The sequence below is a fragment of the Pongo pygmaeus genome, chromosome 21 (genome assembly GCF_028885625.2).
Source record: "Pongo pygmaeus isolate AG05252 chromosome 21, NHGRI_mPonPyg2-v2.0_pri, whole genome shotgun sequence".
Taxonomy (NCBI): Eukaryota; Metazoa; Chordata; class Mammalia; order Primates; family Hominidae; genus Pongo; species Pongo pygmaeus.
The window spans coordinates 32,244,032-32,270,467 of record NC_072394.2 but is presented as its reverse complement, the minus strand read 5'-3'; the positions used below and the strand labels follow the sequence as shown (position 1 = coordinate 32,270,467).

At 44.9% G+C, this 26,436-nt stretch overlaps 1 protein-coding gene across 1 annotated transcript; it reads right to left on the bottom strand.

Moving 5' to 3' along the window:
• Window positions 1-225: 225 nt before the first annotated feature.
• Window positions 226-25,087, bottom strand: NSFL1C (NSFL1 cofactor). The gene is made up of 9 exons (XM_054467681.2): window positions 24,796-25,087; window positions 22,409-22,506; window positions 16,285-16,359; window positions 13,055-13,220; window positions 12,301-12,393; window positions 11,113-11,222; window positions 10,574-10,711; window positions 3,728-3,892; window positions 226-1,969 (listed from the first exon to the last, which is right to left on the bottom strand). The coding sequence occupies exons 1-9, from the start codon at window positions 24,898-24,900 to the stop codon at window positions 1,807-1,809; spliced, it is 1,113 nt and encodes a 370-aa protein (XP_054323656.1). The 5' UTR covers window positions 24,901-25,087; the 3' UTR covers window positions 226-1,806.
• Between the last annotated feature and the right edge of the window lie 1,349 nt (window positions 25,088-26,436).

Sequence of the window (26,436 nt, the reverse complement as noted above, 5' to 3'; positions counted from 1 at the left end):
GTCAAGTGTATGGGCCTGGCAGTTAGGGATGGAGTGTATACTGCACTCCATGGTGGCTGAACGTGGGCTCTGGATGGGAAGAGGCAGTACCTTACCACTTACTAGCAGTGTGACTGGGGCTCAAGGTTTTGCACTGTAAAGTGGGACCTTTGTGAAGCACTTAAGTACTTCTGCTGGCTGCTATAGCTTCCGTCAAAGCAACCCATTAGAAAGTACAAAACTCCATTGTCCTCATTCTGGTTTTTAATGGTCAAGGTGACAACAGTGTACAGTTTTTCCAGACCCATATGTAGGTTCCATAATCTCCACCTGCTGGAGAAAACACCGTGACAGATGCCACTGCCCCAGCAGGCCACTGCCAGTGTGGGAACTTTGGGATCAAAAGCACCAAGCCAAGTCCCTTGCTCAGGATGGGTCTTGGTTGAAACCACAAGCCCTTCTGCAGTTCTAGGTAGATGTAGTGTTGGTTCTTGGCTCATTGCAGGGGTGAAGCAGGAAAGAGAAAGAGACTGGTGAGGCCTGCTTGGAAAGAGGATCGAGGCACATTACGCTTCCAAACCAGGAGATCCTGAGTCAGCAGTGATTCTGTCTCTGGTTTGTTTAATAGGGGAAAGGGTTCCATCCAAGAGCCCAATAGGCCTCCTCTCCCAAACCTGCATAGGAATCAAACTTATAGGGGTGGTGGAGGGTCTTTACCAGGCTAGGACTACTGCCTATGTTTCTGCAAGTCACAAGTCAGCAGGTCAAAGAACAAGTGGGAAGGAGAACCCGCTAAACAAAGCCAAGCAGTGACACTCACTTCCAAAACATACCCAGCAGAAGCCTCCTGCAAGTACCAACAGTGACAGGTGCTCGTAGCACAGGAAACTCACCCCTTCTTCAACAGTTGATTTGATTTGCCACACATCACTAGTGAACAGTTTGGTGGCATTTTGACTGTTTATCTTTTAGGGCAAGACATCCTGATTCTGAACTCACTTAGGCTGGGTTGGCATGAGCTGTATCCTAGTGAAAAAAAATATCCCACCTACCTCCTAGGTCCACTCAAGACTTCTGCACTTGGAGTAAATCAAGCCATAATGGAGCCCATGAGAATCCCCAGGAGGCGAGCAGTCTGGATGGTAATGAAGGAAAGGGCCAGGCAGGCAGGTGGAACAGAACCTCAACTGGCCAAGGCCTGGCAAGATTAGATATCCCAGGGGTTGAGTAAAAGGAGCACAGGGAAGTATTTATTTTCACCTTCTGAAGACACTGTGTGCATGTAGCTCTGACTTCCCACTTTAGGGAACTCTGGCTGTCACCCAGTTTTATCTGGGCAAGTGATATATTCTCGTGGGAACAAGTGGTGGCGAAGCCTCTTTCTACACATTTCCCCTCCTTCCTCCAGTCATCTGTGGGGCTGGCGGGTGGGACACACTAGTGAATAAGCATTGTGTGCCACAAGTTTTTATGCAGAGAAGATGGAAGGAAGTTTCCTCCCACAGGCCCCAAGATAAATATAATTTTAAAGCAATTAAAGCCTGCTTCAGTGGGAGAGTTTCCGTACAACATGCTGGTGATATTCCTTCAATTTTTTTGGTTGTTTTTATTTTTTTTCATTAAAGTCCATTGATCGTCACAAAAACCCAGGAAATGCAACTAAGGAGAAAACAAACGTCCAACCAAGATCTAAGAACCCAGAGCTATGGAGGAGACGTTGCACTGGACTGCTGGGTGTGCACAAGGGGGCAGGAGGGGCGATCCCCATGGGGCATGGCCACTGGCCATGGGAAACACAGGAGGGAGGCCAGGCAGCTGGCTGGGCGGTTATGTTAACCGCTGCACGATGACAGCATTGAGCAGGTTGGCTTCCTTCAGGGTCTGGCTCTCATCGGCCAGCTCTTTGTTCGGGAAAGTAGTCATGAGGATAAAGCTGGTGGCAGCCATGGCTGGCCGGGCATCCACGATGAAGAGTCGGATGTCGCTGATCCTGCAGGAGTTGGGGAAGTGGTGAGCAGTGCCATCCTCTGCTGTCCACACCCCTGCCCTGTGGAAAGCTAAACACCTTGCAAATCCCCTTTCCTGACTTTCTCCACAGAACAGTGAAAGCTACGCTCAGGCATGTGGGACCAGGTCCCTTTCTTGCCAAGAGTCCTTCACTGTTGTTTCCATTTTCCTTGAGATAAACACCAACAACCCTACTGTGTTCCCAAGGACTACCTAATTTTATACCACCCTCTTTCCCCTCGTTCTCTTCTGCCCACTTTTAGTTCATCAGGCCATACTCTCTTCCCACATTTGGGTCCTTCTTTCCAGAGGCTCCCCTGCCTGATCCCCTTCCTGTAATCCTAATCACAACTCAGGCCTCGGATCAAATGCCACCTCCTCAGGACAGCCTTCCTTAGCTCTTTGTCTCCATCCCTGACCCTCCTTCCACGTTTCTGGGATGATCTGATTAGTGTCTCCTTCTGCAGCTCATGAATTTCACAAGGACAGTGTATGTCTCTTTTGTATGTCACAGGAGGCACTTAAACTATCTGTCAGAAATTAATGGTCAACTTCTCAGGGCCAGGAATCATTTCTCCAGACACTGCCTGCCTTCTGAACCTGGAGATCATATGACAATGAAACCACCTGGAAACAATGCCTCCTTCCCTAGAGCACTTAAATATAAGTTTCCTTTTTGCCCCAAACCCCTAAAATCTATGCAACTTACAATTTGGCACATCTAAGGGCGTGGACCTGCAGGATTCTGCCTGTGACTTTTAGCAAACCAAGCTTTTTCACCTAGCAAAGCCCTCTGCATGGGCTGTCCACCCTGGGAATGGGCAGCAGTGTGCTGAGCTTAATGAGTGAAATGAAACTGAGGCAAATAACTCACATCACTGGGATGGGTCACTCCCTTAACCACCAGGCACTTGAGTGTAATGAATGTTCCTGATGAAGGAGGTCTGAATAGGCTCTAGATGCACCTGGCTCACAGCTGGGGCTTGTCTCCCGCTTTTACCCACAGGCGAGCCCAGTCAATACTCAATGATTGACAAACAATTCACTGATCCCACATGTGGGTGCTGGCTTAGTTGGCTCATGACCAATAAAATTTAGACACTTCTATTCTACAGAAAGGAGGTACCAAATATATTTACTGGCAACAGTCCTCTAGCACCTCTCCTACTAGTCTCTTCACTTTGCTGTGGCTCAGTTTCCCCATCTTTAAAATGAAGAAGGCACTGATCCAGCCCAGATGGTCTGAGATGTAGAGCAGGCGTTCCCAGAATTCTCGACAGCCAGATCTAGAAGAGATCTTCCTGGCCCAGTAATTTTCGCAGGCCCCTTGTGGGGAGGGAGGTGGAGGAAGCCAGGTGAGTGGGACACTGACACTGCACCCCCTTCTCCTCCATCAACCACAGCAGTTCTAATTTGATCTCTTCATAGGACTTTAGCATGGGACTTCTTCTGAAGTCTGGTAGCTTAAAAAAAGCCCTGAGAAATCTAATACTCTAATTTTACAGATGAAGAATGAGACACACAGGGGGAAGTGAACAGTCTCTGGCCACACTAATGGAAGAGTGGGGACCAGAACTTAAGGCTTCAGACTTGTAGTCCTTACCACCCTCATGTCTGCTTTGGGGAAGGCATGGAGTGCCTGCTGGTATTTAGGAGGAAGAACGGCTCTCTGCTTCCCACACATTTGCGTGAGGCCCAGAGGACACTCCTAGAATAAGCTACGCCACACAATGCAAGGTACCTGTGGCTGTGGTTAAATTTTTGCACCAGCCTCCCGCCGTCTGCAAGCCGAATTTGGATGTTTGTGGTAGGCTCTGATTCGTCGATTAAGATGGAAGAGCTGGCTTTGGCTTCATTTTCTGCCTGTTGGGCTGGAGAGCTGGTACTCAACACCTGGGGGGCAGTGCTGAGGAGAGAGGATGGCATCAGAACACAAGCAGAAACAAGGCCCCTAGCAAGAAGGGAATCCCTTCTTGGACTGTTACTGAGCATTTGCTATGCGCCTGGCATTGTTTGATGCTGCTGATCTATTGACGCAGACAGGGAAAATCGTGCCCTTATGGAACTTACAGGTCCAGCAGAATTCACCTCAAACCCTGAGTCATATGTTTCATACGTTATTGCTAGCTCCCTCGCTCCTGAGTAATGTGGGCAAGTTACTTGGCCTTTTTCCTCCTTGGTGTCTTCAACTGAACAAGGGCTTGAAGGGAGGAGAGCAGGACAGCCTACGGTGGGAGAGACAGGGTCATTAAGGCTGGAAGACATAATAGAACAGGGTCAGTTTTAGCCTCAATGGAGTGGTGGAGGGGAGAGTTTCAAGTCTGCAGCTGAGGCAGCCTTGGCACAGCCTGGCAGGTGAGTGGCAGGATGCAGGCAAAGCAATCCAGATTCTTCTTCTGTGATGGAATTTTCAGGCCTGCATTACCTAGTGCAGCTCACTCACATGTGTATCTGTACTCATACATCCACTATTGAGGGCAGGGGAGAGAGTTCTAAAGGGCACTGAAAAGCCAATCAAGTGCTGGGTACTGCTGGGATTCATCATACAATGAACAGGACACGGTGTCAGCCAGTGTTAGATTTCATATCTCAGGATCACATGGACCAGGGTTTGAATTACTCAAGCACCCTTAGTTTCAACAAAGGTAGTAATTAGATTTTTAAAGGGTTAAAGCTATAGGCCTTGCTTAGTTTTTGTGAGGATTAAAGGGGAAAATTGCATAATGCACTCAGGATGGCTGACAAACACAAAATGCACATAGGACTCCCAATTCTCCACAACTGTATGGAGCCACCTTCTCTCCTCCAAACTACCTGTCCACTTCACTCCCAGTCTTTCTCTTAGCAGATGACCTGACCTAGACCTTTGCAAAGAAGAAAGGCCAGTAGATGAGCGTTTGCTTCCCCTCAAAGCCTCTAATTAGATCAGTTCTTGTAACTTACTCTTCCCCCTTCACAGCCCCAAAAATGGTACTGAGAGCAAATCCAACTGAAAGTGCTTTCCAAAGTGTGTTCCATAGGAAGGAAGGTGTAGGAAAGGCCACATATTACACCAGCAGCTTCAGAGGCCACTGGCACGTTAAAGGTTTTGAGAGATTGCACAGTTAAATATTGCCCTGAAGCATATAATTAAAGAATGACTGAAAAGTGAACTTACTCTTTTCTGTGAATGTGAAAAACATGGACTTACAGAATTACAAAGTAGAGCTCAGAGGAGAATGTCGCCCACATTACTAGCACTAGAGAAGCTGCTTCTATGCATCAGCCTCAAAGCATGTGGGACTCAAAAAGTGTGGGCTGGGACACACAGTTTAAATGACACTACCAAAGGCCACAAGAGTTGCTTGGAAATAGTGAATAGGTAAATCTCATATACCTGTAAATGCCTAAGCTCTGCACCAAGCTTGTCCAACCACCCATGGCTCATGGGCCGTATGTGGCCCAGGACAGCCTTGAATGAAGCCCAACACAAATTTGTAAACTTTCTTAAAACGTTATGAGTTTTTTTTTTTTGCTTTTTGTTGTTGTTGTTAGCTCATCAGCTATCATTAATATCAGTGTATTTTATGTGTGGCCCAAAGCAATTCTTCCAAAGTGGCCCAGGGAAGCCAAAAGACTGGACATTCCTGATCTACACTATCTCGTTTTATTCATTAGTTTCACAGACATTAGGTCAACTCTCCAATTAGACTTTAGGCAGCCTGTCCCTCAACTATTTATAATAATTCAAAGTATACGTACTCATTGAAACCACCGCCTGCCAGAAAGGGAACTATAACATTTTCAGGCAGGCCTAAAATGAGAAAGACGCTGTTAAGCCAAAATAGCTGATATCTATTCAGGCAAGGGGGTGGGGAGTAGAAAAAACAGGAGTGACATTTACATCGACTTTGTGCAGGTATTGTCTAAAGGGGCTTTCGCAGCCACGACCTCACTGAATCACCACAACCATCCTTTGAGATGGGTGTATCTCCATTTTATAGATGAGAACACACACACATGCTATGGATCATTTTTAAAAACTCATGCAATAAACAAGCTTTCTTTCAGTATATATTCTGTGTATTCCCACCAGCCAGGATTTTGTCAAGCTTTACAATTAGGATGGTTTATTTTAGAAAAATAATATTTACATTGAAAATGCTTTCTCAAACTTCTTGAGTTTCATTCCTCACTTATGAGCTGATGACCCTCAGCAAGTTACTGAGCATCTTGGCACCTCAATTTCCTTTTCTATAAAATGGAGATACTCTCCTTACCACACCTCCATGCCTTTTAGGGGAAGCAGTCTCTACTGTCTCTATTACCAAGGAGAGTTGGTGTGATGCTAGAGAAATGGCACAAGCTTTGGAGCTGTGCCACCTACAACTTGGCCTCCGCTCTGCCTCTAAACTAAACAAACAGTGTGGCCTGAAGCAAGTCACAACTTCCCAGGGCTTCAGTGTCTTTGTGTGTAAAATGAGGAGCTGTTCTGTTGTGAGGATGAGATGAGATAATGTGCACGCAAGGCCTGATATTTAGGAAATCCTCCACACAAGGAAGCAGCTGCTGTTTGGGTTTGCTTCCCAGCACGTCCTGTTGCAGACTGCTGGTGGCTCATCACTGGAAGAGATGAGGAAAGCCTGATGCCTGGACTTGGCTGTGTAGCTTCTGACTGGCTGTTTCTCTTACACACTCCCTAAAAATTAGGTAAGGCAGGGTGGCCTGATAAACATGGTGACTATTTATGAGGCACCCATTCCTAAGCCAGGCCCTGTGCTGAGTACTTCACATGTATTAACTTACTTAACCCACAGGCTTAACCCCCAGCCTATGAGGTAGGGATTCATTACAAATGAAGAAACTGAGGCACAGCAGGGTTAAGCAACTTGCCCAAAATCCCAGTGTTGGTTCACGGTAGAGGCAGTATACCCAAGCTGTCTGGCTCTCCATCCTGTGCTCTTCACACTGTCCCACTCTCCTGTTGGGCCTTACACTCAGACAGGTATAGGCCTGGATTTCAAGACCCAGGTTCCTCATCAACAAAACAGAGTTAAAACTTCCCAGATAGTTGAGAAAATAGCTAAAAACATGCACTGTACCCAACACATACTAAAAGTACAATCAAATGTCTATGTGGCTATGTAAGAATATCCACGATGCTATGCAGGTTGGCAGGTAAAGGCAGAGACTGGAGGGACCCAGCTCTGCACTGGCCAGCAATATGGATCTCACCAAGTCTCAGGGTCCTTCTTTGTAGAATGGGGATCAAAACAGGATTAAAGAAGATAAAATATGTGAAATACTTAGCATAGTGCTTAGCTAACAACATAAAACACTCAACTAACTAATTACTATCATTCTTCAAGGTCCTGCCCCACTTATATTTGCCTCAATTCTGGACCAAAATCAACTGGAAATGCTATCAGCTGCCATGCGCTGTAAGTGGAAGGTCACCTGACAGGCATTCCCAGTCTGTACTGCTCTCAAGGAGGATGGGGAGTCGAAGAAGAGGAGAAACCTGAAGACCAGGCCTCCTGATTTTTCAAATAATAAGAGCACATCATTCAAACAATATTAGTTCCATAGTGCTCTAATCATCCCACAGGGCAGCCACATGCATCTGTTCAAAGGAGGTGGCCTGTCAGCTCTTCCTGAGAAGTGCCAACAGCTGGGCTACTGCTCCCAGTGAGCGGCTGGCCATCTGCAGCTGTGAGGGTGCTTGATTCACAGGCAGGAAAGGTTAGAGCAGACATCTATAAATAGTGTTTTTTGGTGTCTCCCTGCAAACATCGTAAGTTATGGGGAAAATGAGTCTCGACTCAAGAGCCCAAATCATCCAACTCCTCCTATCTTTACAGGGGGAATAAACTGGCACTAGGTACTTTCTTGCCACAGTTACAAATACTGAGACCAGCCATCTTCTCCACAAAAATAACCACTACAGAAGGCACGGGAGCAGCTAAAGCTCACTTCCAGCAGCAGTGACCCCTCCTCCCAAGTGCACTCTTGCTGTTTGCAATTCGAACCTTCAGATCAGCTCCCAACTCAAACAAACTAACGTAAAACCTAAAATAACAACAACAACAAAATTCTCCGGTTTCTCTTCAGATTGTATATATCTTTTGCCTTTTACCGAAACAACAAAAAAAAATTTAATACAACTGAATTTTCTCAAAATATTTTAACTGAGACAACTTATTCATTCACTTGAAGTATTTTCCCAGATAATTAAGATTTTGAAAAAGGCCAGTACTGACTGATTTTTGAAGCAAATCTGAGAAAATTTTCAGGAAAAATTTCAAGAAAAGTTCAAGACTTTTGGCTTCTGATCATTTTGGTTCACAAGACAATGAAAAATGTAGTAAAATTTATGGGAAAAACTAAAGCAGCTGTCCTGATTTAGACTGAAAAGCTAAAGTCCTATCTCACTTAGCTATATAAAACTGTGGCTGTTTTTTTTTAAGCTAAGTTTTCATAAAAAGCCAGAACTGAAATAAAATGCAAGTGAAACTGGCAGTGAACACTTACTTTGTTGATAAACATCATGGTGATATCAAGTTCTATCTTGTGCTCATTCTCCACATTAATATTTATTCCTATCATGCTAAAATAGACTTTAAAGATATTTTAATTTTCTGAGATGCAGAGTTTCACACACATAATATGGTTAGACTTTCCAATAGTAGAAACATTTCCTGTATTATAAAATCATACCCAAAGTGCATGGTGTTCTGAAGTTCTGAGCCCTCCCTTGTAACTGGTGGTGGGCATAAAAAATATAACCTTTTTGAAGGGCAATTTGACATCTTAAAAATATGAAGCCCTTTTGAAACAATAATCATATGTCTAGCCCAAGATTAAAGAGTATACGAAGATTTAATCACAGAGATATTCACTGCAATGTTGTAATTCTGGTAGCTGCCTAAATGTTTAACAGCAAGGAGTGGTTAAATTATAGCACATTTATGGGCTAGAAAATCACGCAAGCATTATAATTAAAAGTGTAGAAATAAACTTACTGATAAAGGATGATAGTCATACTTCACTGATAAAAAGCAGGTGATACAACAGCATGTTTACAAACACATGCAAATGAGTAAGAGAAGAAAGATACACTTGCCAGATATTTCTGGGTGTTAGGTTCAGGACAGCTTTTATTCTTTATCTGCACTTTCTATTAAGATGAACATGTATTACTTTAATAATCAAAGAAAAAAAAATTAGGTGCCCTATAAAGCTCATCACAACTGACAGGGACACTCTCTGTGAGAAGAGCTGTCCTGGGCTAGTCCACAGCCCTTGATGCAGCAGATGAAATGATGAGAACAGGGATGACTTAACTACTTTGGGCCTGGTAAATCTAATACCCTGAACTCTGCCCTTGCGCCTGATGAGGAATGAATGGTCAACAGGCAGGTAAGGGATTCTAGGAGAGGGCCAGCCAGAAGCTCAGAGGGCATGGTTATTAGAAGACCAAGCTTTGATCTCTGAAGATAGTGAGGTGAGCAAGGGCAGTAGCTACTTTGAGAACTGGCCAGATCTAAGTTAGAAAGGATGTCTCATTGTGCAGGAGTGCAGGAAGGAATGCCAGTCAGAAGGCCTGGGGTCTTGGCTCTAACACACACCAGCCATGTGCCCAAGGACAGGCCCCTAATATCCAAGAGCCTCAGCTTTCTCTCTATAAAATAAGGATCATATTGTCAAGGAGGGTCACTATGCTCTGAATGCCTATCATGTGCACAGTTCCCTCTGAAGAACACTAATCAGGTGACCCACTTAGCCAAAGCTAAGTGGATCCTGAGAGAAGGCAGCCTACCTATGGGCTGGCCAAGAGTCTGGTGGGAGAACCGTATGAGGGATACCAGTGACTATTAACCAATCAGATACCATCAGAGGGTTTGAATGGAAGATAGAGAATGTCTGTTAGTAGAGCGTACAGGAGTGAGAAGGCAGTGGCAGAGGACACAATGCAGAAAAAGTCACAAGTGGCAGAGTGAGTGTCAGGAAGGGCCAAATAAGTAGAAATAAGAGCTGCTGAGCTGCCATAATGGTGGCACACCAGCCTGCAAAGGGGCAGCAAGGTTCTTGAGTGTCCCCGCATCCTGAGCAACACACTGTGAGGCCTGGCTAGGCGAGAGTCTGTAATTCCTTATTCCCCTTGGAATCCTCATTTCAGCCTTAAGCCATCAAGGAGATGACACCTTCCCTGAACACCCTAGATTACTGAGCCACAGCAGCAATTATGTTACACTTTCTGCTTACATTGACTGCTCACTATGGAACAGTGTTCTACATGCATCAGCTCACTTATTCCTTGCAACAATAATCCTAGGAGGTATGGACTCTTATTAGTACCAATTTATAGTTGAGGAAACTGAGGCTATACAGTCCAAGGTCACACTGCTAGAAAGTGAAGCAGAGATATAAACTCAGGTCTGTTAACTCCAAAGTCCATGTTCTCCACACTCTTCCTCCCATACAAATAAAATTTGAAGTATTTTGTAAACAGTAAAGAGCTAATAACCAAAGTGAGTGATACACAGGGTCTGCTGGGCTTGGCAGGTGTGACTGACACAGTCTAGCTCTCACCTGTGCTGCCCCTTACCTGCCCAGTTTCTGACCCTCGCCAGTGAAGGCTTTGAAGGCTCCTTTGGGCTTCACAAAGTCCTCGTCCCGATGGTCCTCCATATCCAAGTTCACCTGTCCACCGTGAGCTAGCCTCCGAAGCTCTGCTGGCACCTCCCTGTGGGAGAAAAGACCATGCTGGGGTCCACAGAGAGAAGATGGAAATGACAGTGATAGGGAAAAGGGGAGAAGAAACCTCTCAGTCCCGTGGTGAAAAATCGCTCGGCCTCCAAAGAGAGCAGGCTACTCTGGTGGCTACCTGCCTGCCTTCACCTTTTCTCTTGTTTGTTCAGCCATGGCCGACACCTATTTCTTATTTGGCCACCTAGCTCTGCCTCAGGCCCAAAGGGGAAAAATGGACATACAAGGTTTTTGGAGCAGATCTATGAATCCGTATCTCAACTATGCTGAATCTGCTTCAAACAATTTACTTCTCAAATAATAAACATTCTGCCTCCTCCTTTCCCAACTGCTATCCACTCACTGATTTGGGACCTAGAGGAGGGCTTTTCCACTCACCCTCTGCGGATAGACTCCAGAAACTGGGCATTGGATGGGTCTTGGTAGCTTCTGAGTTCTCCATTATCCAGGCTGAATCCACTCTTCCAGAGTTTCAATACTACATGAACCTGTGATGACAGGGAGTAAACAGTTACCAGGGATCTGGCAAGCATACCAATTTGAACTTGCAAATTAGCAGGTTTTTACTATTTCTCAGTGATGCTACTATTAAAACACACATAGAGAGACACACATATATTCATGTGTGCACAAGCAACTCAACAAGCAAACTAAATAAGCATTAACCTAGAATAGGAAGGTGGCCTAGCACAGACTAACAGCAGGGGTTTTGTTTTAGGACACCTGAGGTTGCATCTTGACTGTGCCACTCACTAGCTATATGGCTCTGGGCAGGTGACTCAATCGACACTTTGCTTGTGCTTGGTATGCCGTGAGTGTCCGACTAAACTACCATGGGAAATCTTGCTCATGGACTATTCCACAGTCATTAAAAATGTTATCTGTAAGTTCTGTTCACAACAACTCCCATACACATTCACAGCAAAGGGTCTAGAAGGCTAAAAACCAATGCATTAGCAGCTGCCTCGGAGAATAAAATTTTTATTTTCTTCTTGCTTGACTTTATTTTGGAATAAAACCCAAAATGATTTAAAACATATTATAGAAATTAATGATCACAAGACTACAAGAAAATGTTTGTGGTATAATAATGAATAAAAAAGACTCAAAATTGTGTGTATGATTACACTTCTGGGGAGGGAGACCCTATGCACAGGGCTAAAAAGTAGTGGACAATGAGGAAAACTAAAAAAAAAAAAAAAAAAGAAAAATTGGTGTTAAGTCTTCTCTGGTGGTCTGAAGACCAAGTTCTTCAGCTATACTCGCATCACTAGAGAACCCCAGATACACTGTACCTCTGCCCGAGATCCATGGGCTGCTCAAAAAACTCCTTCATTTGCCCATCCCCTTTCCCCACCTGTTCTCACCAGCTCTCTCACCCAGCACCCATGAAAGCTCCTTTGATTTTCCAGTAAGCGTCTTTGTTCGTGAACCACAGCAAGGGCACTGTCTCTGTTAGCTTCCCTTTCAGAGGCTGCTGGTTAATGCACAATATGTAACCAATCCCTTCAGAAAAATGGCAGAACAGTCCACAAGCTTCCCTCATAGGAAGGTGGATGCACTCACATCTTGGCTGGAATGCTGCCTCTTTTCTCCTGCCACATAGGCAGACTCTTCCTCTGGTGCTGCCCCAAGGCGGTAGCCACCTCCTGCAAATGGCTATAAGGGACAAGTTCATACACATTTAAGGGGTTGGTCCATGGTACAAGGGTTACTCAGATACAATGATATATATATCTTAGGTAAGAGGAAGAAAGAGGACAGGGTTCCTGATCAAGCTTGCTAGCTACTAGATGCACTTTCTCTGATATCAGACTCAGTGCCTACATGCCCAGGCAGTATGGTAAATGAATTAGGTGGCCAGAATTGGGGTTAAGAGCTGGAAGGGGCAGTGCCTGGCTAAAGGAAACAGATGCTACTAAACTCTCATTAACCGTGACCATGTAGGAATTTGGGTACAAGACAATATCAAAGACTTTTTGATTTTCCCAAAGGAGACAGAAATCCCGATTTTATATAAAACAGACGACTATTAATTCAAGTAAAACAAAATAAAACACTAAGTAAGTCAAATTTGGTAGGCCAAACAAAACATGTATGCAGAACCCAATCTAGACCATAGGCTGTAGGTTTGAAAACTCTGCCCCGAATCTTGGTTTCACGTTAAAGGGTGAGATAAACTACACTCGTGTTCTGCACAGAAGACCAAGTAAGCAAATGAAAAAAAGAAAAAAATCAGTCACTACCAGGGTGAAGAAGGTGGCATTCCCAGTTCCGGAATCTCAGTCCTGTGGGCACAGACAATGACCCTTATACTCACTCTCGGTTTACTGGTCTCTCCAGGGCTCTTGGTCACTCGCTCCACAGCTACAGCTCCATGCTCTTTGGCACCTTTAAAGAGATCATCCACCAGCTCGTTGGGACTTTTCTTCCTGGGAGGGCCAACAATCTGCTGTCCACTTCTCTCTGAGCCCCCAGCATAAAACCTGTGTACAAAATACACCTCTAACATGAAACACTCATGGAAAACATGAATAGAGCATGTGCCAGGTTGGTGCTGGGCACACTGAGGCAAAGGGTACAATGCCTGTCTTTAAAGAATTTACTGGCTAGCTGGGAACACATGGAAGGAGGCAAGCAGGTACAATGCAGTGTGAGCAGCAACAGAAGTCAGTAAGGGAACATTGGGTGGGAAGGACAGCCAAGGCTTCCTTTAAGGGTTTCTTCTGGGCTGAGTCTTGAGGATAAGGATGAGTTTATCAGGTGAACAAATTGGGGAAAGGCATTCCAAGCATGCAAAACAGCTTATCAGCTCAGGAGAGAGTCTCAGCTGGGAATATCAATCTGGTGGCCAGGCTCCTCTCCAGGAGACAGTGACTGCAGTCATAGTCAGAAGTAGCTACCACTAGTGACTTGGGGTTAATGGTGGCACTGGCATGGTTAGTACAAGCAGCTAGGCTCCAGTCTTGGCTCTGCCACTGTATGTCCTGGGCAAGCCAGTGCACTACTCTGTAACTCACTTTCCTTGTCTTTGAAATGGGAGGGAAGGACCACATGCCCTACCTACCTGCTCCTTAAGTCAGAGCCGTGAGGTTCAAATCAGCAGATGTATGCAAAAGAACAAGCACAGAGTAATGCACACAGGTAAGGTGGTGTGACACAGCACCAGGAGCTCCCCCAAGCCTCACCTCACCTTGCCATTCATGTGACACACACTGTGGCCCCTGAGGAAAGGGTACTGGAGGTCAGAGAAGCTCCAATCTCAAATACAAGCCCCAAGACACCCACACTGGGCTTTGCAATAGGCCAGGCATGGCTGGAGATAATAAAGTTAGTACTTTTTTATATGGGCCTGAAAATCAGTTGTCATGCAGCCTGGCCCACTGCCTCCTTATTACTCCTATTCAGGGCTAAGTCAACAGCTTGTCCCCAAGCGGGAAAAATTGAGAACCTATAAAAATTAGTCTCAGCCCTCTATTTCCTGACATTCACCAGGGAATGAGAGGCAAAGCCACAGGCCCTGACAAGGACAACAGTACCAGTGTCCTTTCAGGTCTGAAATGCTGAGGGGTCAAGGAAGTAAGCGGAATGTGAAATAAAGGAAGGTCACTGCCTGGAGGACGTGACTAGGTGGGAGGAGAATGAGAAAGTCATTTAGGAGCTGGGCATTCACGTACTTGATGACACTGCCTTTCACTCAGGAGTGTGAAACCCTAAAATTAACATATATTTTTATATCCAGGAGTATCTAAAAGGAAGGTTTTGAGTCAGTCTGAAGGTCACAATAGGAATGAAAATAGAGAATAGAACACATGTAATTTCTCAGCCCACTTCCCCAAAGACTGACCATGATGAGATAACTGCATTCCCGAAATAGTCATTATACAATTTTCCTTAGGAATGTCTGACAGACCGAGGCAGATCCTGTGGAGAACCAAAACCCATGAAATGAGGCTGGCGTTCATTCTTGTTCATTCCAGGTAGATGAAGTTCTGCTAAGTGGACTACAAAGTCTTTATTTAAGGGATCTCAAAGCCCTGGCTTCAGAACTGGGAGCCTGTGATCAAGAGCCTTAAAAATATGCATGCCCTTGACCTGGTATTTCCATTTTTAAAAACTATCCTAAAAAAAATCTGAAACGTGGTTAATTAATCCACAAAAATGTTCACAGCACTGATATTTACAGTAGTAAAACACTGAAAATAATCTAAATGTCAGGCATCCCATATAACGGATTATTATTATAGCATATGAAAAAGCATATGAAGGATTTTAAGGACATAGGGAAACGTCTGAGATGTAGCATTGATCCAACAAAACCATATTTATATACAGAACAAAGACTGGATGGAAATATGCCAGAACATCAACCGTAGCTACCAAAGGGTAGATTAGTTTAAGAATTTTTCATTATACTAGTCTGTATTTTCCATAATGGATATTTTTATTATAATGTTCTAAAGGTTAAAAACAAATAGTTGATGGGTCCATGTCTATTGGGGGAAATATACACTTATAAGCCTATTATTCTGTTTTTTACATGATGTTTTTTAAATTAAAAAGAAAAAGCTGGAAAGAAATATACCAAAAAATGGATACCTGGTTACGTATGGACTGTAATATAACGAATAACTTTTTCCTTCTTTTCCTTATTTTTTAAAATTGTAAATTGGCAATTTATAATTGTATATACTTATGGTGTACAAAGTGATGTTATGCTTTAACAATATGAAGTGGATTAAATCAAGCTAGTTAGCATATTCATCACCTCAAATACTCAAAATTTTTGTGGTGAGAACACTTGAAATTAACACTTGGCAATTTTGAAATGTACAATGCTGTTTTATTAACTATACTCATCATGCTGTGCAAGAGATCTAAAACAGAAAAAGCCCCAAACCATATTCCTCCTGTCTAAGATTTTATACCCTTTGACCATCATCTCCCCATTATCCCCTCACTTCTGCCTCTGTAACCACACTCTGTCGATTGTTCTAGATGGGAATTGTTCTAGATTCCACACATGAGAGCATGCTGTATTTGTGTTTCTGTGCCTGGCTTATTTTAGTTGCATAACGTTCTCTATCCATGTTGTTGAAAATGACAATTTCCTTCTTTTTAAAGAGTAGTATTCCTACTGTGTATATACACCACATTTGCTTTATCCATTCATCTGCTGGTAAGACACTTATGCTGATCCATAACTTCACTACTGTGGAGAGCACCGCAATGAGCATGGGAATGTAGACACCTCTTTACAAATTGATTTCAAATCTTTTTAGTCAATACCAAAAAGTGGGACTGCTAGATCTTTTCTTTGTTTCCCTCCCCTAATATTCCTCAATAAATACATTAAGTAACGGAACAGGGGTCACTTCTAAGCTACAAGGAGTAGAAGAGACTTCCTAAGATATAACCCACACAGACCAGCCCACAGTAGTAATGGCTAACAATAACCAAACATGTTTACCAAGTCCTGTTCTAGGTGATTTACACATTACCCTGGACTTCCCTGTGAACTGTCCCCCCGACCCCCTCTAGAAGACTCACCTCTGGCCTTCCTCCTCTTCCTCATCTTCATCTTGGTCATGAATGAGGTCTCTGAAGGATGTCACCCTATTATCACTGGAGACACAGAAAGGAGCAAAATGATCTCAGGGAGCATTAAGAAAGGTAACCCTCATCACCAGCTGCTAAGGAGGTGAAGACACTGAGGTTACATTTTTGGTAAGCGAGAGGAGGACGTTATGTGGAGAAAGGTTAATCCCCTAAGATTACACATAAAATAATGTGGCATTTATTTTTTCAAGATCACACAGATTGAGTATAAATTAGAAAGTCCTATCGTGAGGTAAAATGGAATCCCAATTTAAGCTGCCCTGGCTTTAATAAAAACTAGAAAGTATTTATTAATATTTAGGAAAAAAAGCAGTGTTGTGTGGGGTGGGCACAACTAAAAATGAGTACAGGCTTAAGTAGTACAGACAGCGGGGAGTAATAGGGAAACTAAGAAAGGCTTACCAGAAAAATGAAATATTTGGACCAACTGCCAAAGAACTAGTGGACAGTCATGGTGATGGGGCTGCTGGGGAAAATGGGTTGGTGTAGCATTATAGGAAAGCAGCATGCACAGTGCACAGAGACTACAGAGTTGAAGGAAGGACACACAGCCAAGAAGTAGGAATGAATGAATATGAGGGTGACAGCACTGGAGGAAAAGCAAGCCCCAGTCTACTTCTGCTGCAGGTTAGTCAAGAAGTAGTATTTATTTTCAGAAAAAAAGCAGTGTTGTATGGGATGGGCATAACTAAAAATGAGCATGAGAAGGGTTAATTCTCTTTGACATTATCTTCCACTGCCACTTTCCACCTAGTTTAGATCTGTCCTCAAGGAACAAGCTTAAGTTTTTCAAGGATCATAAAGACAAGTTTTATCAAGATAAAAAAAAAATTCTGTATTTCTTAGGGGAAAAAAGCAGCTTCCATATAATATGGGACAAAGAGGGTGATATGGTTTGGCTCTGTGTCCCCACCCAAATCTCATGTTGAATTGTAATTCACAATGTTGGAGGAAGGACCTGGATCATGCAGGTGGATTTCCCCCATGCTGTTCTCATGATAGTGAGTGAGCTCTCACAAGATATGATCGTTTTAAAATGTGTGGCACTTCCCCCTTCACACATGCTTTCTCCTGCCACCATGTGAAGATGTGCTGGCTTCCCCTTCGCCTTCTACCATGATTATAAGTTTCCTAAGGCCTTCCAGCTATGCTTCCTGTACAGCTGTGGAACTGTGAGTCAATTAAATCTCTTTTCTTCATAAATTACCTAGTCTCAGGTAGTTCTTTATAGCAGTGTGAGAAAAGACTAACAGAGAGTAATACAGGTTTAGTGAGGCTTTAATGAGCTGTTTACTAGGAAGAAAGCTCCAGTTCAGTCTTGAAGATTTATTTCAAGGAGACAATCAGGGGACAGAAGAGTTTTGAGGTTCCATCAACTAGAAGTGAGAAGACAAAAACCAATCAATGCAGCGAACAAGCTCCCTGCATGAGTTGGCTCTTGAGAACAGTCTGCTGGGCATTCCTTGATGCTTGATATGACATGGTTCAAAAGGATCCAAGTGATGAGATCTGTACTAGTACCCTGAGAGTACTAGTTCCACTCATTCATCTTCCCAAAGGCAATTTTCCATATACGCTCAGCCTAAAGTTTCTTCCAATGACTAGGCTAGGATGAGCATCTATGAAAAAAATACTTTCTATCTCCCTGTTGTTAAACTTTCAAATATATGTGTGTACACTTGCTTGGGCAAATCACTTGCTCTGCTATGGCTTTGTTTCTTTCCCCCAAAACTCATATACCCAGACTCTGATGGTATCTGACATTGATTCTGGTATCCATGTACCAGGTTCCAATCCCAATTCTGCCTCCTACCCTTGGGATCTTGGACATGCTATTTAAATTCTCAAAGCCTTCATTTTCTCACATGTAAATAAGATAATCACAGCACCAACCTATGTGCAGGTGGGGTACTGATGCACGGAAAGTCTTTTGCATGGTGTGGCACATTTAAGTACTACTCTTAAGTAGCAGTTCTCAAAGTGTGGTCATGGACCAGGAGCATCAGCATTACAGTGAACCTGTCAGAAATGCAAATCCCCAGGCCCCCTCTTAATTCTCCTGAATCAGAGCCTCTGGAAGGGTATCCAGCAATCTAGCCTTAAGGAGCCCCTGAGGTAATTCCGACATATATTCAAGTTCAGAACCACTGTCTGGAGTAATGCTTTCAGTTACCTTATGGCATGGATGTCCTAGGGATATTACCAATTGCGCAACACTTTTGTCCTATGGTCTCTACAAATTGGCTAAATATCTCAGAAAGTTCAATTTTTCAATATTAGAACTATCTCCCAGGCTACTCTGGCATACTGAAGTGGCACAAAACTCCTTCATCAGATGACATTTTCTGCTTTTAATCCGCTTACCCTAGCTCTGCCTCTCTGTGATGATGGAAATGCTCTATCTGCACTGTCCAACAGAGAAGCCACTAGCCACATTTGGCTATTAAGCATCTGAAATGTGGCTAGAGAAAATGAGTAACAATGTTTGTTTGATTTTAATTAATTTAAATAGCTAGTGACTACCTTATTGGATAGTGTAATTTTAGAGAATCAGACAATCGTAGTTCCCAGAAGTTTAAAGTACAACTTTTGCTGGATGAAAGGGGGAAAAAAGGAAGAAACTGTTAACTCTTGCTTGACCCTGCATACAGGGATGGGAGGTGCTGGCAGGGAGGTAGCATGTGGCAGTAGAAGCAGCTTTGGACTTAGGCAGACTTGGCCTTGAATCTGTGGTAACAGCAGCTGTAAGTTACTAGACCTTTCTAAGAATTAGCATCCTGACCAGCAAAATGGTGAGCACCTTACCTATTTCAAAGCTGTTGAACAGTATCAGAAGAGAACGCAGGTGAGAAACGTGGCAGAGCTTTGGTGACTGCTCCTGAAATACTAGCCCTCCCACTTCCAGGAATTTACAATTTACTTGGGGAGAAAAGTTAAGTTAAATATCAGGAAAAGAGTTCAGGGCAATGTGGGAGAGATGCCATCCAGTAGTATGTGGATATAGTCAAAGAACTGAAGGAGTGATAGTTGTGACTGGAGTTCTGTGGAACAGAATTATGGCGTGCAGCCTGCTCACAGGGTTAGGAATAACATGCTCAACAGAGTGTGGATGGAGGTGAACATGGAAGGATGCATGGGATTTGTATAGGCAGAAAGCAAGAGAGCAGGCACACCTGATCAGGTGAGAGGCTCAAACAAAAGCAGGAGAACCAAAAAAAAGGAAGAATTAGAGCACCAAATAAATCAGTTTGGTTGGAACAAAGGATTTAAGAAATGAGGAAAAGGGAATCAGATTAGGAAGGTAGGTCCAAGGGTAAACTCTGGAGGACTTTGAATGTCCACAAGAAGAGGCAGAACATCGTTGGGGCTGAGAGCTGAAATGCTGAATGTAGAAACAGCCCTACATTTAAATCCTTGTTTTACTAGCTCTGTGATCTTGGAAAGATACCCAACTTCAGTGTCCTCATCTGTAAAATAGGAATAGTACTAACCTCAGTGCTAATAGTACTAACAACAGTACTAACCTCACAGGGTTGCTGTGAGGACTAAAAAGATGTTCATGTAAAAGCTTAACCCAGTGCCTGACTCCTAAATACTCAATAAATGGCAGCTGTTATTATTGAGTTTAAACTGTCTCCTATAGCAATGGTTAACATTTTTATGTCTCTCAGCCCTTTGAGAATCTCATAAAAGCCATGGACTCTCTTGCCACAAAAGATACCTGCTAACATGTACACAAACTTTTGCCTGTAATTTCGGGTATTAATAATTTAGAGATCTTCTCACGCTCATTTCATAGATTCCTCCTAGGGTTCTTGGGCTCCATATTAAGAATCCTTATTCTAGAGTTGGGTGTTGCTCTGAGGCAGCAGTGACAACATAAAAGGGTATGTGAGAAGTCGAAAGTGGGGGATGGGGAGAGGGCAGCAGCTGGCTAAGTGTCCTGCAACTGCCAGGTCGAAGCAGAGGCAGGCCCCACACAGAATTCCTCTGAGGTGCTAGCACAAGTTTGGCTTTTCCTGAGAATGTAGTCCTAGCATTTGCTTTCCTCCTCAACAAGGACAAACCATGCAACACACTGCGCCCTCCTCCCTCCCTTTTTCTTGTCTTCAGTTCTTTTCTAAGCCTACTACCAAGTCTGAGCCTTAACCAGAGCAATAAAGCAATGCCTCTTGGACCGAATGTGTGTCCAGTCTTTTTACTCACTTCAGTTCTAATGTTAAACTCTATGTCCTTGATTCTTTTACTTTTATGCCTATTCTTTTTTTTTTTTTTTTTTGAGACAGAGTCTCACTCTGTCGCCCAGGCTGGAGTGCAGTGGCGCAATCTCGACTCACTGCAAGCTCCGCCCCCCGGGTTCACGCCATTCTCCTGCCTCAGCCTCCCCAGTAGCTGGGATTAAAGGCTCCTGCCACCACACCCGGCTAATTTTTTTTGTATTTTTAGTAGAGACGGGGTTTCACCGTGTTAGCCAGGATGGTCTCGATCTCCTGACCTCGTGATCCATCAGTCTTGGCCTCCCAAAGTGCAGGGCCACCGCACCTGGCCACTTTTATGCCTATTCTTAAATGTACATTCTTGTTGGGGAATAGATAGAGTAAACAAAACAGGTAAATTGAGAATGAATGCTAAAAATGATAATACTAAAATTATAATAACAACACATGCTGTGTTCTATTTGCTTTGTAAGTATTAACTCATCCAGTCTCCCATGTGGTAGGCACTATTACCATTTGACAGGCGAGGAAAATGAGGAACTGAAACGTTAAGTAACCTGCCCAAGGTCACAAAGCTTTTACTTAAGTGGCAGAGCTGGGATTTGAACCAACGCAGTCAGGCTCCTGGGCCCATGCTAATAAACCACTGCCTTAATAGAACTTTGGGATTACTGGAGAAAAGAAAGGAGTAAACATGTAACTGGCATTAGAGACTACGTTTAAATCTCTCCCCCTCTATAATTCTGACATGCCAACATCCCAACAACACCCTAAGGTGGCTGTCAAAGACTCATACCCCAGAAAATCAGCCATCTCTACTAGCAGCTGCAAGAACAGAACTTACCCTAACAACATGTCCCAAGCAGTAATACCCAGATGTGCCATCACCAACATCTCATAGGTTAGCACGTGCAAACAGTTACAAGATCACTTTCCTCCTACCTCTTTTCTCTGGATGGGAGTTAGGGAAAGAAGAAAGCAATGAGATCTGAGGTTAGTGCTCCTTCTTCGAAGGGAGGAAATATATTTTAAACCTCAGTTGCCTTTAGAGAGAAACATAATTTACCACTTCATGGCAAAGAAACACTGTTGGTTATATTCTGGGGTTGAATTCAAACCCAAATAAAATTTCCTGGCTAAAACATACACTAGAGAGTAGAAGCAATAAGGAGAAAGCAGAGAGGGGAGACACCTCTGCTTACACACTGTCTGTAAAGGTTCAGACACCTTTACAGGAAGCACCCCTGCCTGTCTTCTGGAAGACCAGCATTGTCTCACTCTGCAGAGCACAGGAGTAATCTGCTGTGGGTGCTGTGGGAGGCAGTGACAGGGGATGCAAATGGGATTGCAAAGGTTAACACTGTTTTACCTAGTAAAACAAGGTCTCCCTAATCAACTTGGCAAAGGGTGGGTTACACAGATTTATCTTGTACAAGACTTCTTAATAAAGTAACGGGCATCCTAAAATATCAAAATAGCTTTCCTAAGTCATTTCGCCTAATCTTTCACATCTATAGCACCCTTGAAAGGAAGTTTTTTGGCTTTTACTTAAAAACTTTAGAGTTGCAGTGGTCATTCCTCATACTACGTAAGTAAAAGTCTTAAAAGCAGGTTTGTGGTTTCCCCCAGGGTTGAACCATAAACCACACCCAGTTAAAAGTCATGCATCTCTGTATAGGAAATGACTGAGGCCTGCTGGGAAGTACTACCCATTGACTCAGTCTAACCTTCTCATTCAGACCTGGTCCACACACCCAGGCCTGAACCCTCTGGTCAGAAAATAGCTCCTCTTCACTGCTGGAAACACTCATGTAGCAATAATTGAAGCTGGCCCTTACCTGGGGGCTGTGCCTCTGGACACTGAACTGGGGGTTGCCTGCGAAATGGTCACAATGTCTTCATCCCCTCCATCCTCATAAAAGCTCGCTAGCGCGATCTGAAACAGAGAGGTAGTACCTTGGGACCCTTAAACAGGCCTTCACCTAATGCATATCTCCTTTGAGCACAAAGGAATACAGACATGGCCAACACTTACAAGGTAGCTTGCATCCATGGGCCAAAGAAAATTAGACCAGAAGGTTAACAGCTCAGCTGTTAGTCTTTGTGTCAACTGAAAGAAATTCCACCCACTAAGGTGAAAAGAAGGCAGTAAGAATGGCTGGGGTGGAAGACACTCTTTATTCTCATTTTATGAAGAAACGTGATCTAGTAAAAGCAGACATTTAGTGAGCATTTACATGCCAGGTTGTTCTGAGCATTCTACATATGTTAATTTGTTTAATCCTCAAGAACTCTATGCTATTAATACTCTTATCATCTCATTTTATAGTTGATACAGAAGCACTGAGAATTAAAAAAAATTTGTTCAAGTTTACACAACTGGTAAAGAGTGGAGCCAGGTTCCATCCCTGCTAGTGTGCTCAGGCCCTTACTCTTAAGCGCTTCCAGTACAGCCCGGAGTCAGGAACTGTGGAGTCAGTCCAGGTTGCTACTTTTCCTTTCTTTCAAGTTGCTTACTAATCTGTGAAATGGGGGTACCTGTCTCACCAACCTGCACACTGGATGAGATAATCCATTAAGATTTATGCATACTCGCATCTTAGGTCTACACATACAGAAGGAATATGGGAATCCTTTGGTCATTTGTGACATCTCTGTCACCAACTCAACGGACAGGCATTTACTAATCACTTGCTTTGCACAAACACAAGAAAGCATTGAGGTCACAGAGATGAAATAGACATGGCCTCTGTCCTCAGGGTCACCAACTTCACAGGAGACAGTGAGCTGTCATGGGATAAAAGTTATCTGCTGGGAGGCAGTGTGCTGTCTCAGGACATGTAGTGAACTGGCATTCTCAGGGAGCCTACATTCAAGTCCTGTTCCTGCCAGGCAAGTCACACGCATGAGCCTCAGTTTCCCCACTACAATGTGAGGGGAACGAGACAGAAGATCTGTTGGTCACAACACTGTGTGCTTTTAGGTCTTTCAGGTAGAAACTTTTTATTTCTGCCCAGCATAGGGTCTTCCCATTGTGTCTAGGTGTGATCTAGGTGTGATGCTTTACCTAATTCTTATGTTTGGGGAGCAATTTACGTTTGGCAGCAGACTCAGTTCAAATTCCAACCCCACTACTTACTGGCTATGTGACCCTGAGCAAATTCTTTGCCCTCTGTGCTTCCAATTCCTCATCCATAAAATGGGTCTAGTCTTTACCTCATAGTGTTGCTAGGATTAAACGAATCATATTGCGTAAAGTGCTTGGCACATGGTGGTTTAAAGCTTGGGCTCTGTCTGCTTGGAATCAGACAGAACCGAGTTCCACTTCTACCTATTCTGCCTGGTAGCTAGTGAGGCCTTCAGCAAATTACTTAACCTCTTTAATCTCAGCTGCAAAATGCGAAGGTTAAATGACAAAAGACATGTAAAGCAGTTAGAACAGCGCTTGGCTCATGGTAGGTACTCAATAAATATTAGTCATCACCGTCATCATCTACCTAAGACGAGGCTGGCCAAGAATATTTATGCAATTCTTTCTACAGTTAATTACCGAGTGCTTATTATGTGCCAGGCATTGTTCTAGGCACTGGGAATTCATCAGTGTACAAAAATCCCTGCCTCGTGAAGCTTAAATCTTCTTAGCAAGTATTTAGTGAATACTCAGTACGTGCCAATGAACTACACAGCAATTTCCACGAGACTCCCATTTTACAGATAAGTTAACTACGAAAGGTGAAGAAGCTCCAACCTTGCGCCACCACCCCAGAGGTATTCTCCCAGCAATTAGGAAGGCTGGGCGGGGGTCAACTCCCGGGCTGGACTTCGGAAGTGGAAATGAGCGGCCACCTAGTCCCGAGTGGGGCTTCACCCAAGAGCTGCTCACTCGGACCAGCCTGGCCTCCAGCAGACATTCGGCGCGGCAGCCACGCCCCCAGAAGCTCCCTCTCCTCGCCGGCTGCTGCAGTGCCCGAAGTCTCGCTGACGCCGCAAGCGGGCGAGGCAGAGTGAAACTGGCACGACAGAACTGGCTGGGGCTGGCCCGCGTTCCCCCGCTCCCAAGCCGAGCAGGCGACGCGTGACAAGCGGTCCCGGGACCATGAGGCCTGGGTCGGGCCGCGGTAGAGCGGGGATGACTGTGCGCTTCGGCCGCCGCGGGCTTAAGGCACCAGGCACCCGCTCCCAGCAGTCCCCGGCCCACCCGACACAGCCCGCCTCGCGGCGCTACCTGCAAGTCCCAGCCGGCCGACTCGAGAAAGAAGCGGGCCCGGTCCTCCTCGGCGCCCGTCACCGCCACGAACTCCCTCAGCGCCTCCTGTCGCTCCGCCGCCATCTTCGCCCCGTGCGCCTCCCAAAGCGCTCCGGCGGCCGCCGCACAGTCCCAGCCCCGCTGCCGCGTTCCGCTTGCCGGTCGACGAGGCCCAGCCGATGAGGGCCCAGCCGATGGGAGCCCGCCCGCAGCCCCGCCCCACGCGGTGCCTCACGCAAAGCCCTCCGTGCGGGAAGCCCCGCCGCTCCGCGCCCTCTGGCGACTGCGGCGCGAACCGCAGCCTAACGGCGGGGGTGGGAGCCCGAAGGATGAGAGGCGGGGCGGGTCTTACATACACCTGTGGGCTGAAGGATCCCTGCAGGAGTCAGATTCCCAGTTATTCATTGACGCAGCCCTCATTTCATTAATTGTGCATTCGTTCATTCACTTACTTGTCAAGCATTTACTGAGAGCTATCAATGGCCCGATGTTTTTCTAGGGCTGTGGATATGGCAGGGAGCAAAGCAAAGTCCCTGCTCCCTTGCTTCTTACATTCTGGGGGTAAAAATTCAGACCTTGAACAGGCTAGGCCTCCGCTCACAATACGTCCATGCCTCGTTATCTCGCCCCGCATAAAAGACAGTCTCATGGCCTGCCTGCAGGACCCATGAGAGATGGGCCAGTTCCTCCATCTCATCTAGGGATCCGCTAGCTTCCTCTGCTCCAGGCGCCTTGCCCTTCTTGCTGTTCCTGGAACTTGCCAGTTATGATGCATTTGCCTCAGGGCCGTTGCATTAGCTGCTTCTGTGCCTGGAGCACCTTTCCATTACCGATGGGCAAGGCGCTCTCTCCGCTTTCTTTGGGCCTCTGTTCCAAGGCCACTTTCTTAGGCACAATCCTGTCTCCTGGGTCCTCAGCTTCTTTGCCCTCTTGCCTCTTGCAAGAGGTACAGTAAGTTCCTCTCCAAAGAGGAACTTACTTGTTCAGCTTACTTGTTCTTTGTTCTCTATTTTCAAAGCCTCACTTCCTTGTTCTTTGTACCTCCTTACCCCTAGTTACGGTAAACAACCTTCCCGCGGGTCCTAATCTATAACCCACATCTGTTCCCTTGGATACCCTCGCTACAATTGCCATTCCCGCGGAAACTCTTCTTCCTGCCGAAACCGCTTGCCCTACCACTGTAGCCCACATTTCTGCTCCATTTGAACTAGCCAGTCGGGATTAGCTTAGATTGTGCAGTCCAGCCCCAGCCAATGGGAACAGGACACAGAAGCAGGGACTAACCGCATTAGGGATAAAAACCCCTTCTCTCTTTTGTTCGGTGTGCTTTCCTGGAGACCAGATGTGCGAGTGGCACCCTTCTGCAGAAGTAAATTGGCTTTGCTGAGAAATCTTTTATTTGACTGCTGGTTTTCCTTGCGACTTCGAGCTTTAATTTCCAACACCACCGTGGGACACTCTTCCCTTCCTCTTCCTCTGTCGGCGCCTGCTCATTCTTCAGCTCTCAGTTCAGGTGTCCCTTTCTGAAGGAGACCTTGAGAAGGTCCCCAGGCTTAGGGAAAACCCCTCTTAATCAGGTTATGAACAGCACAAAGTCCAGTCTTCCCTCAACTGACACAG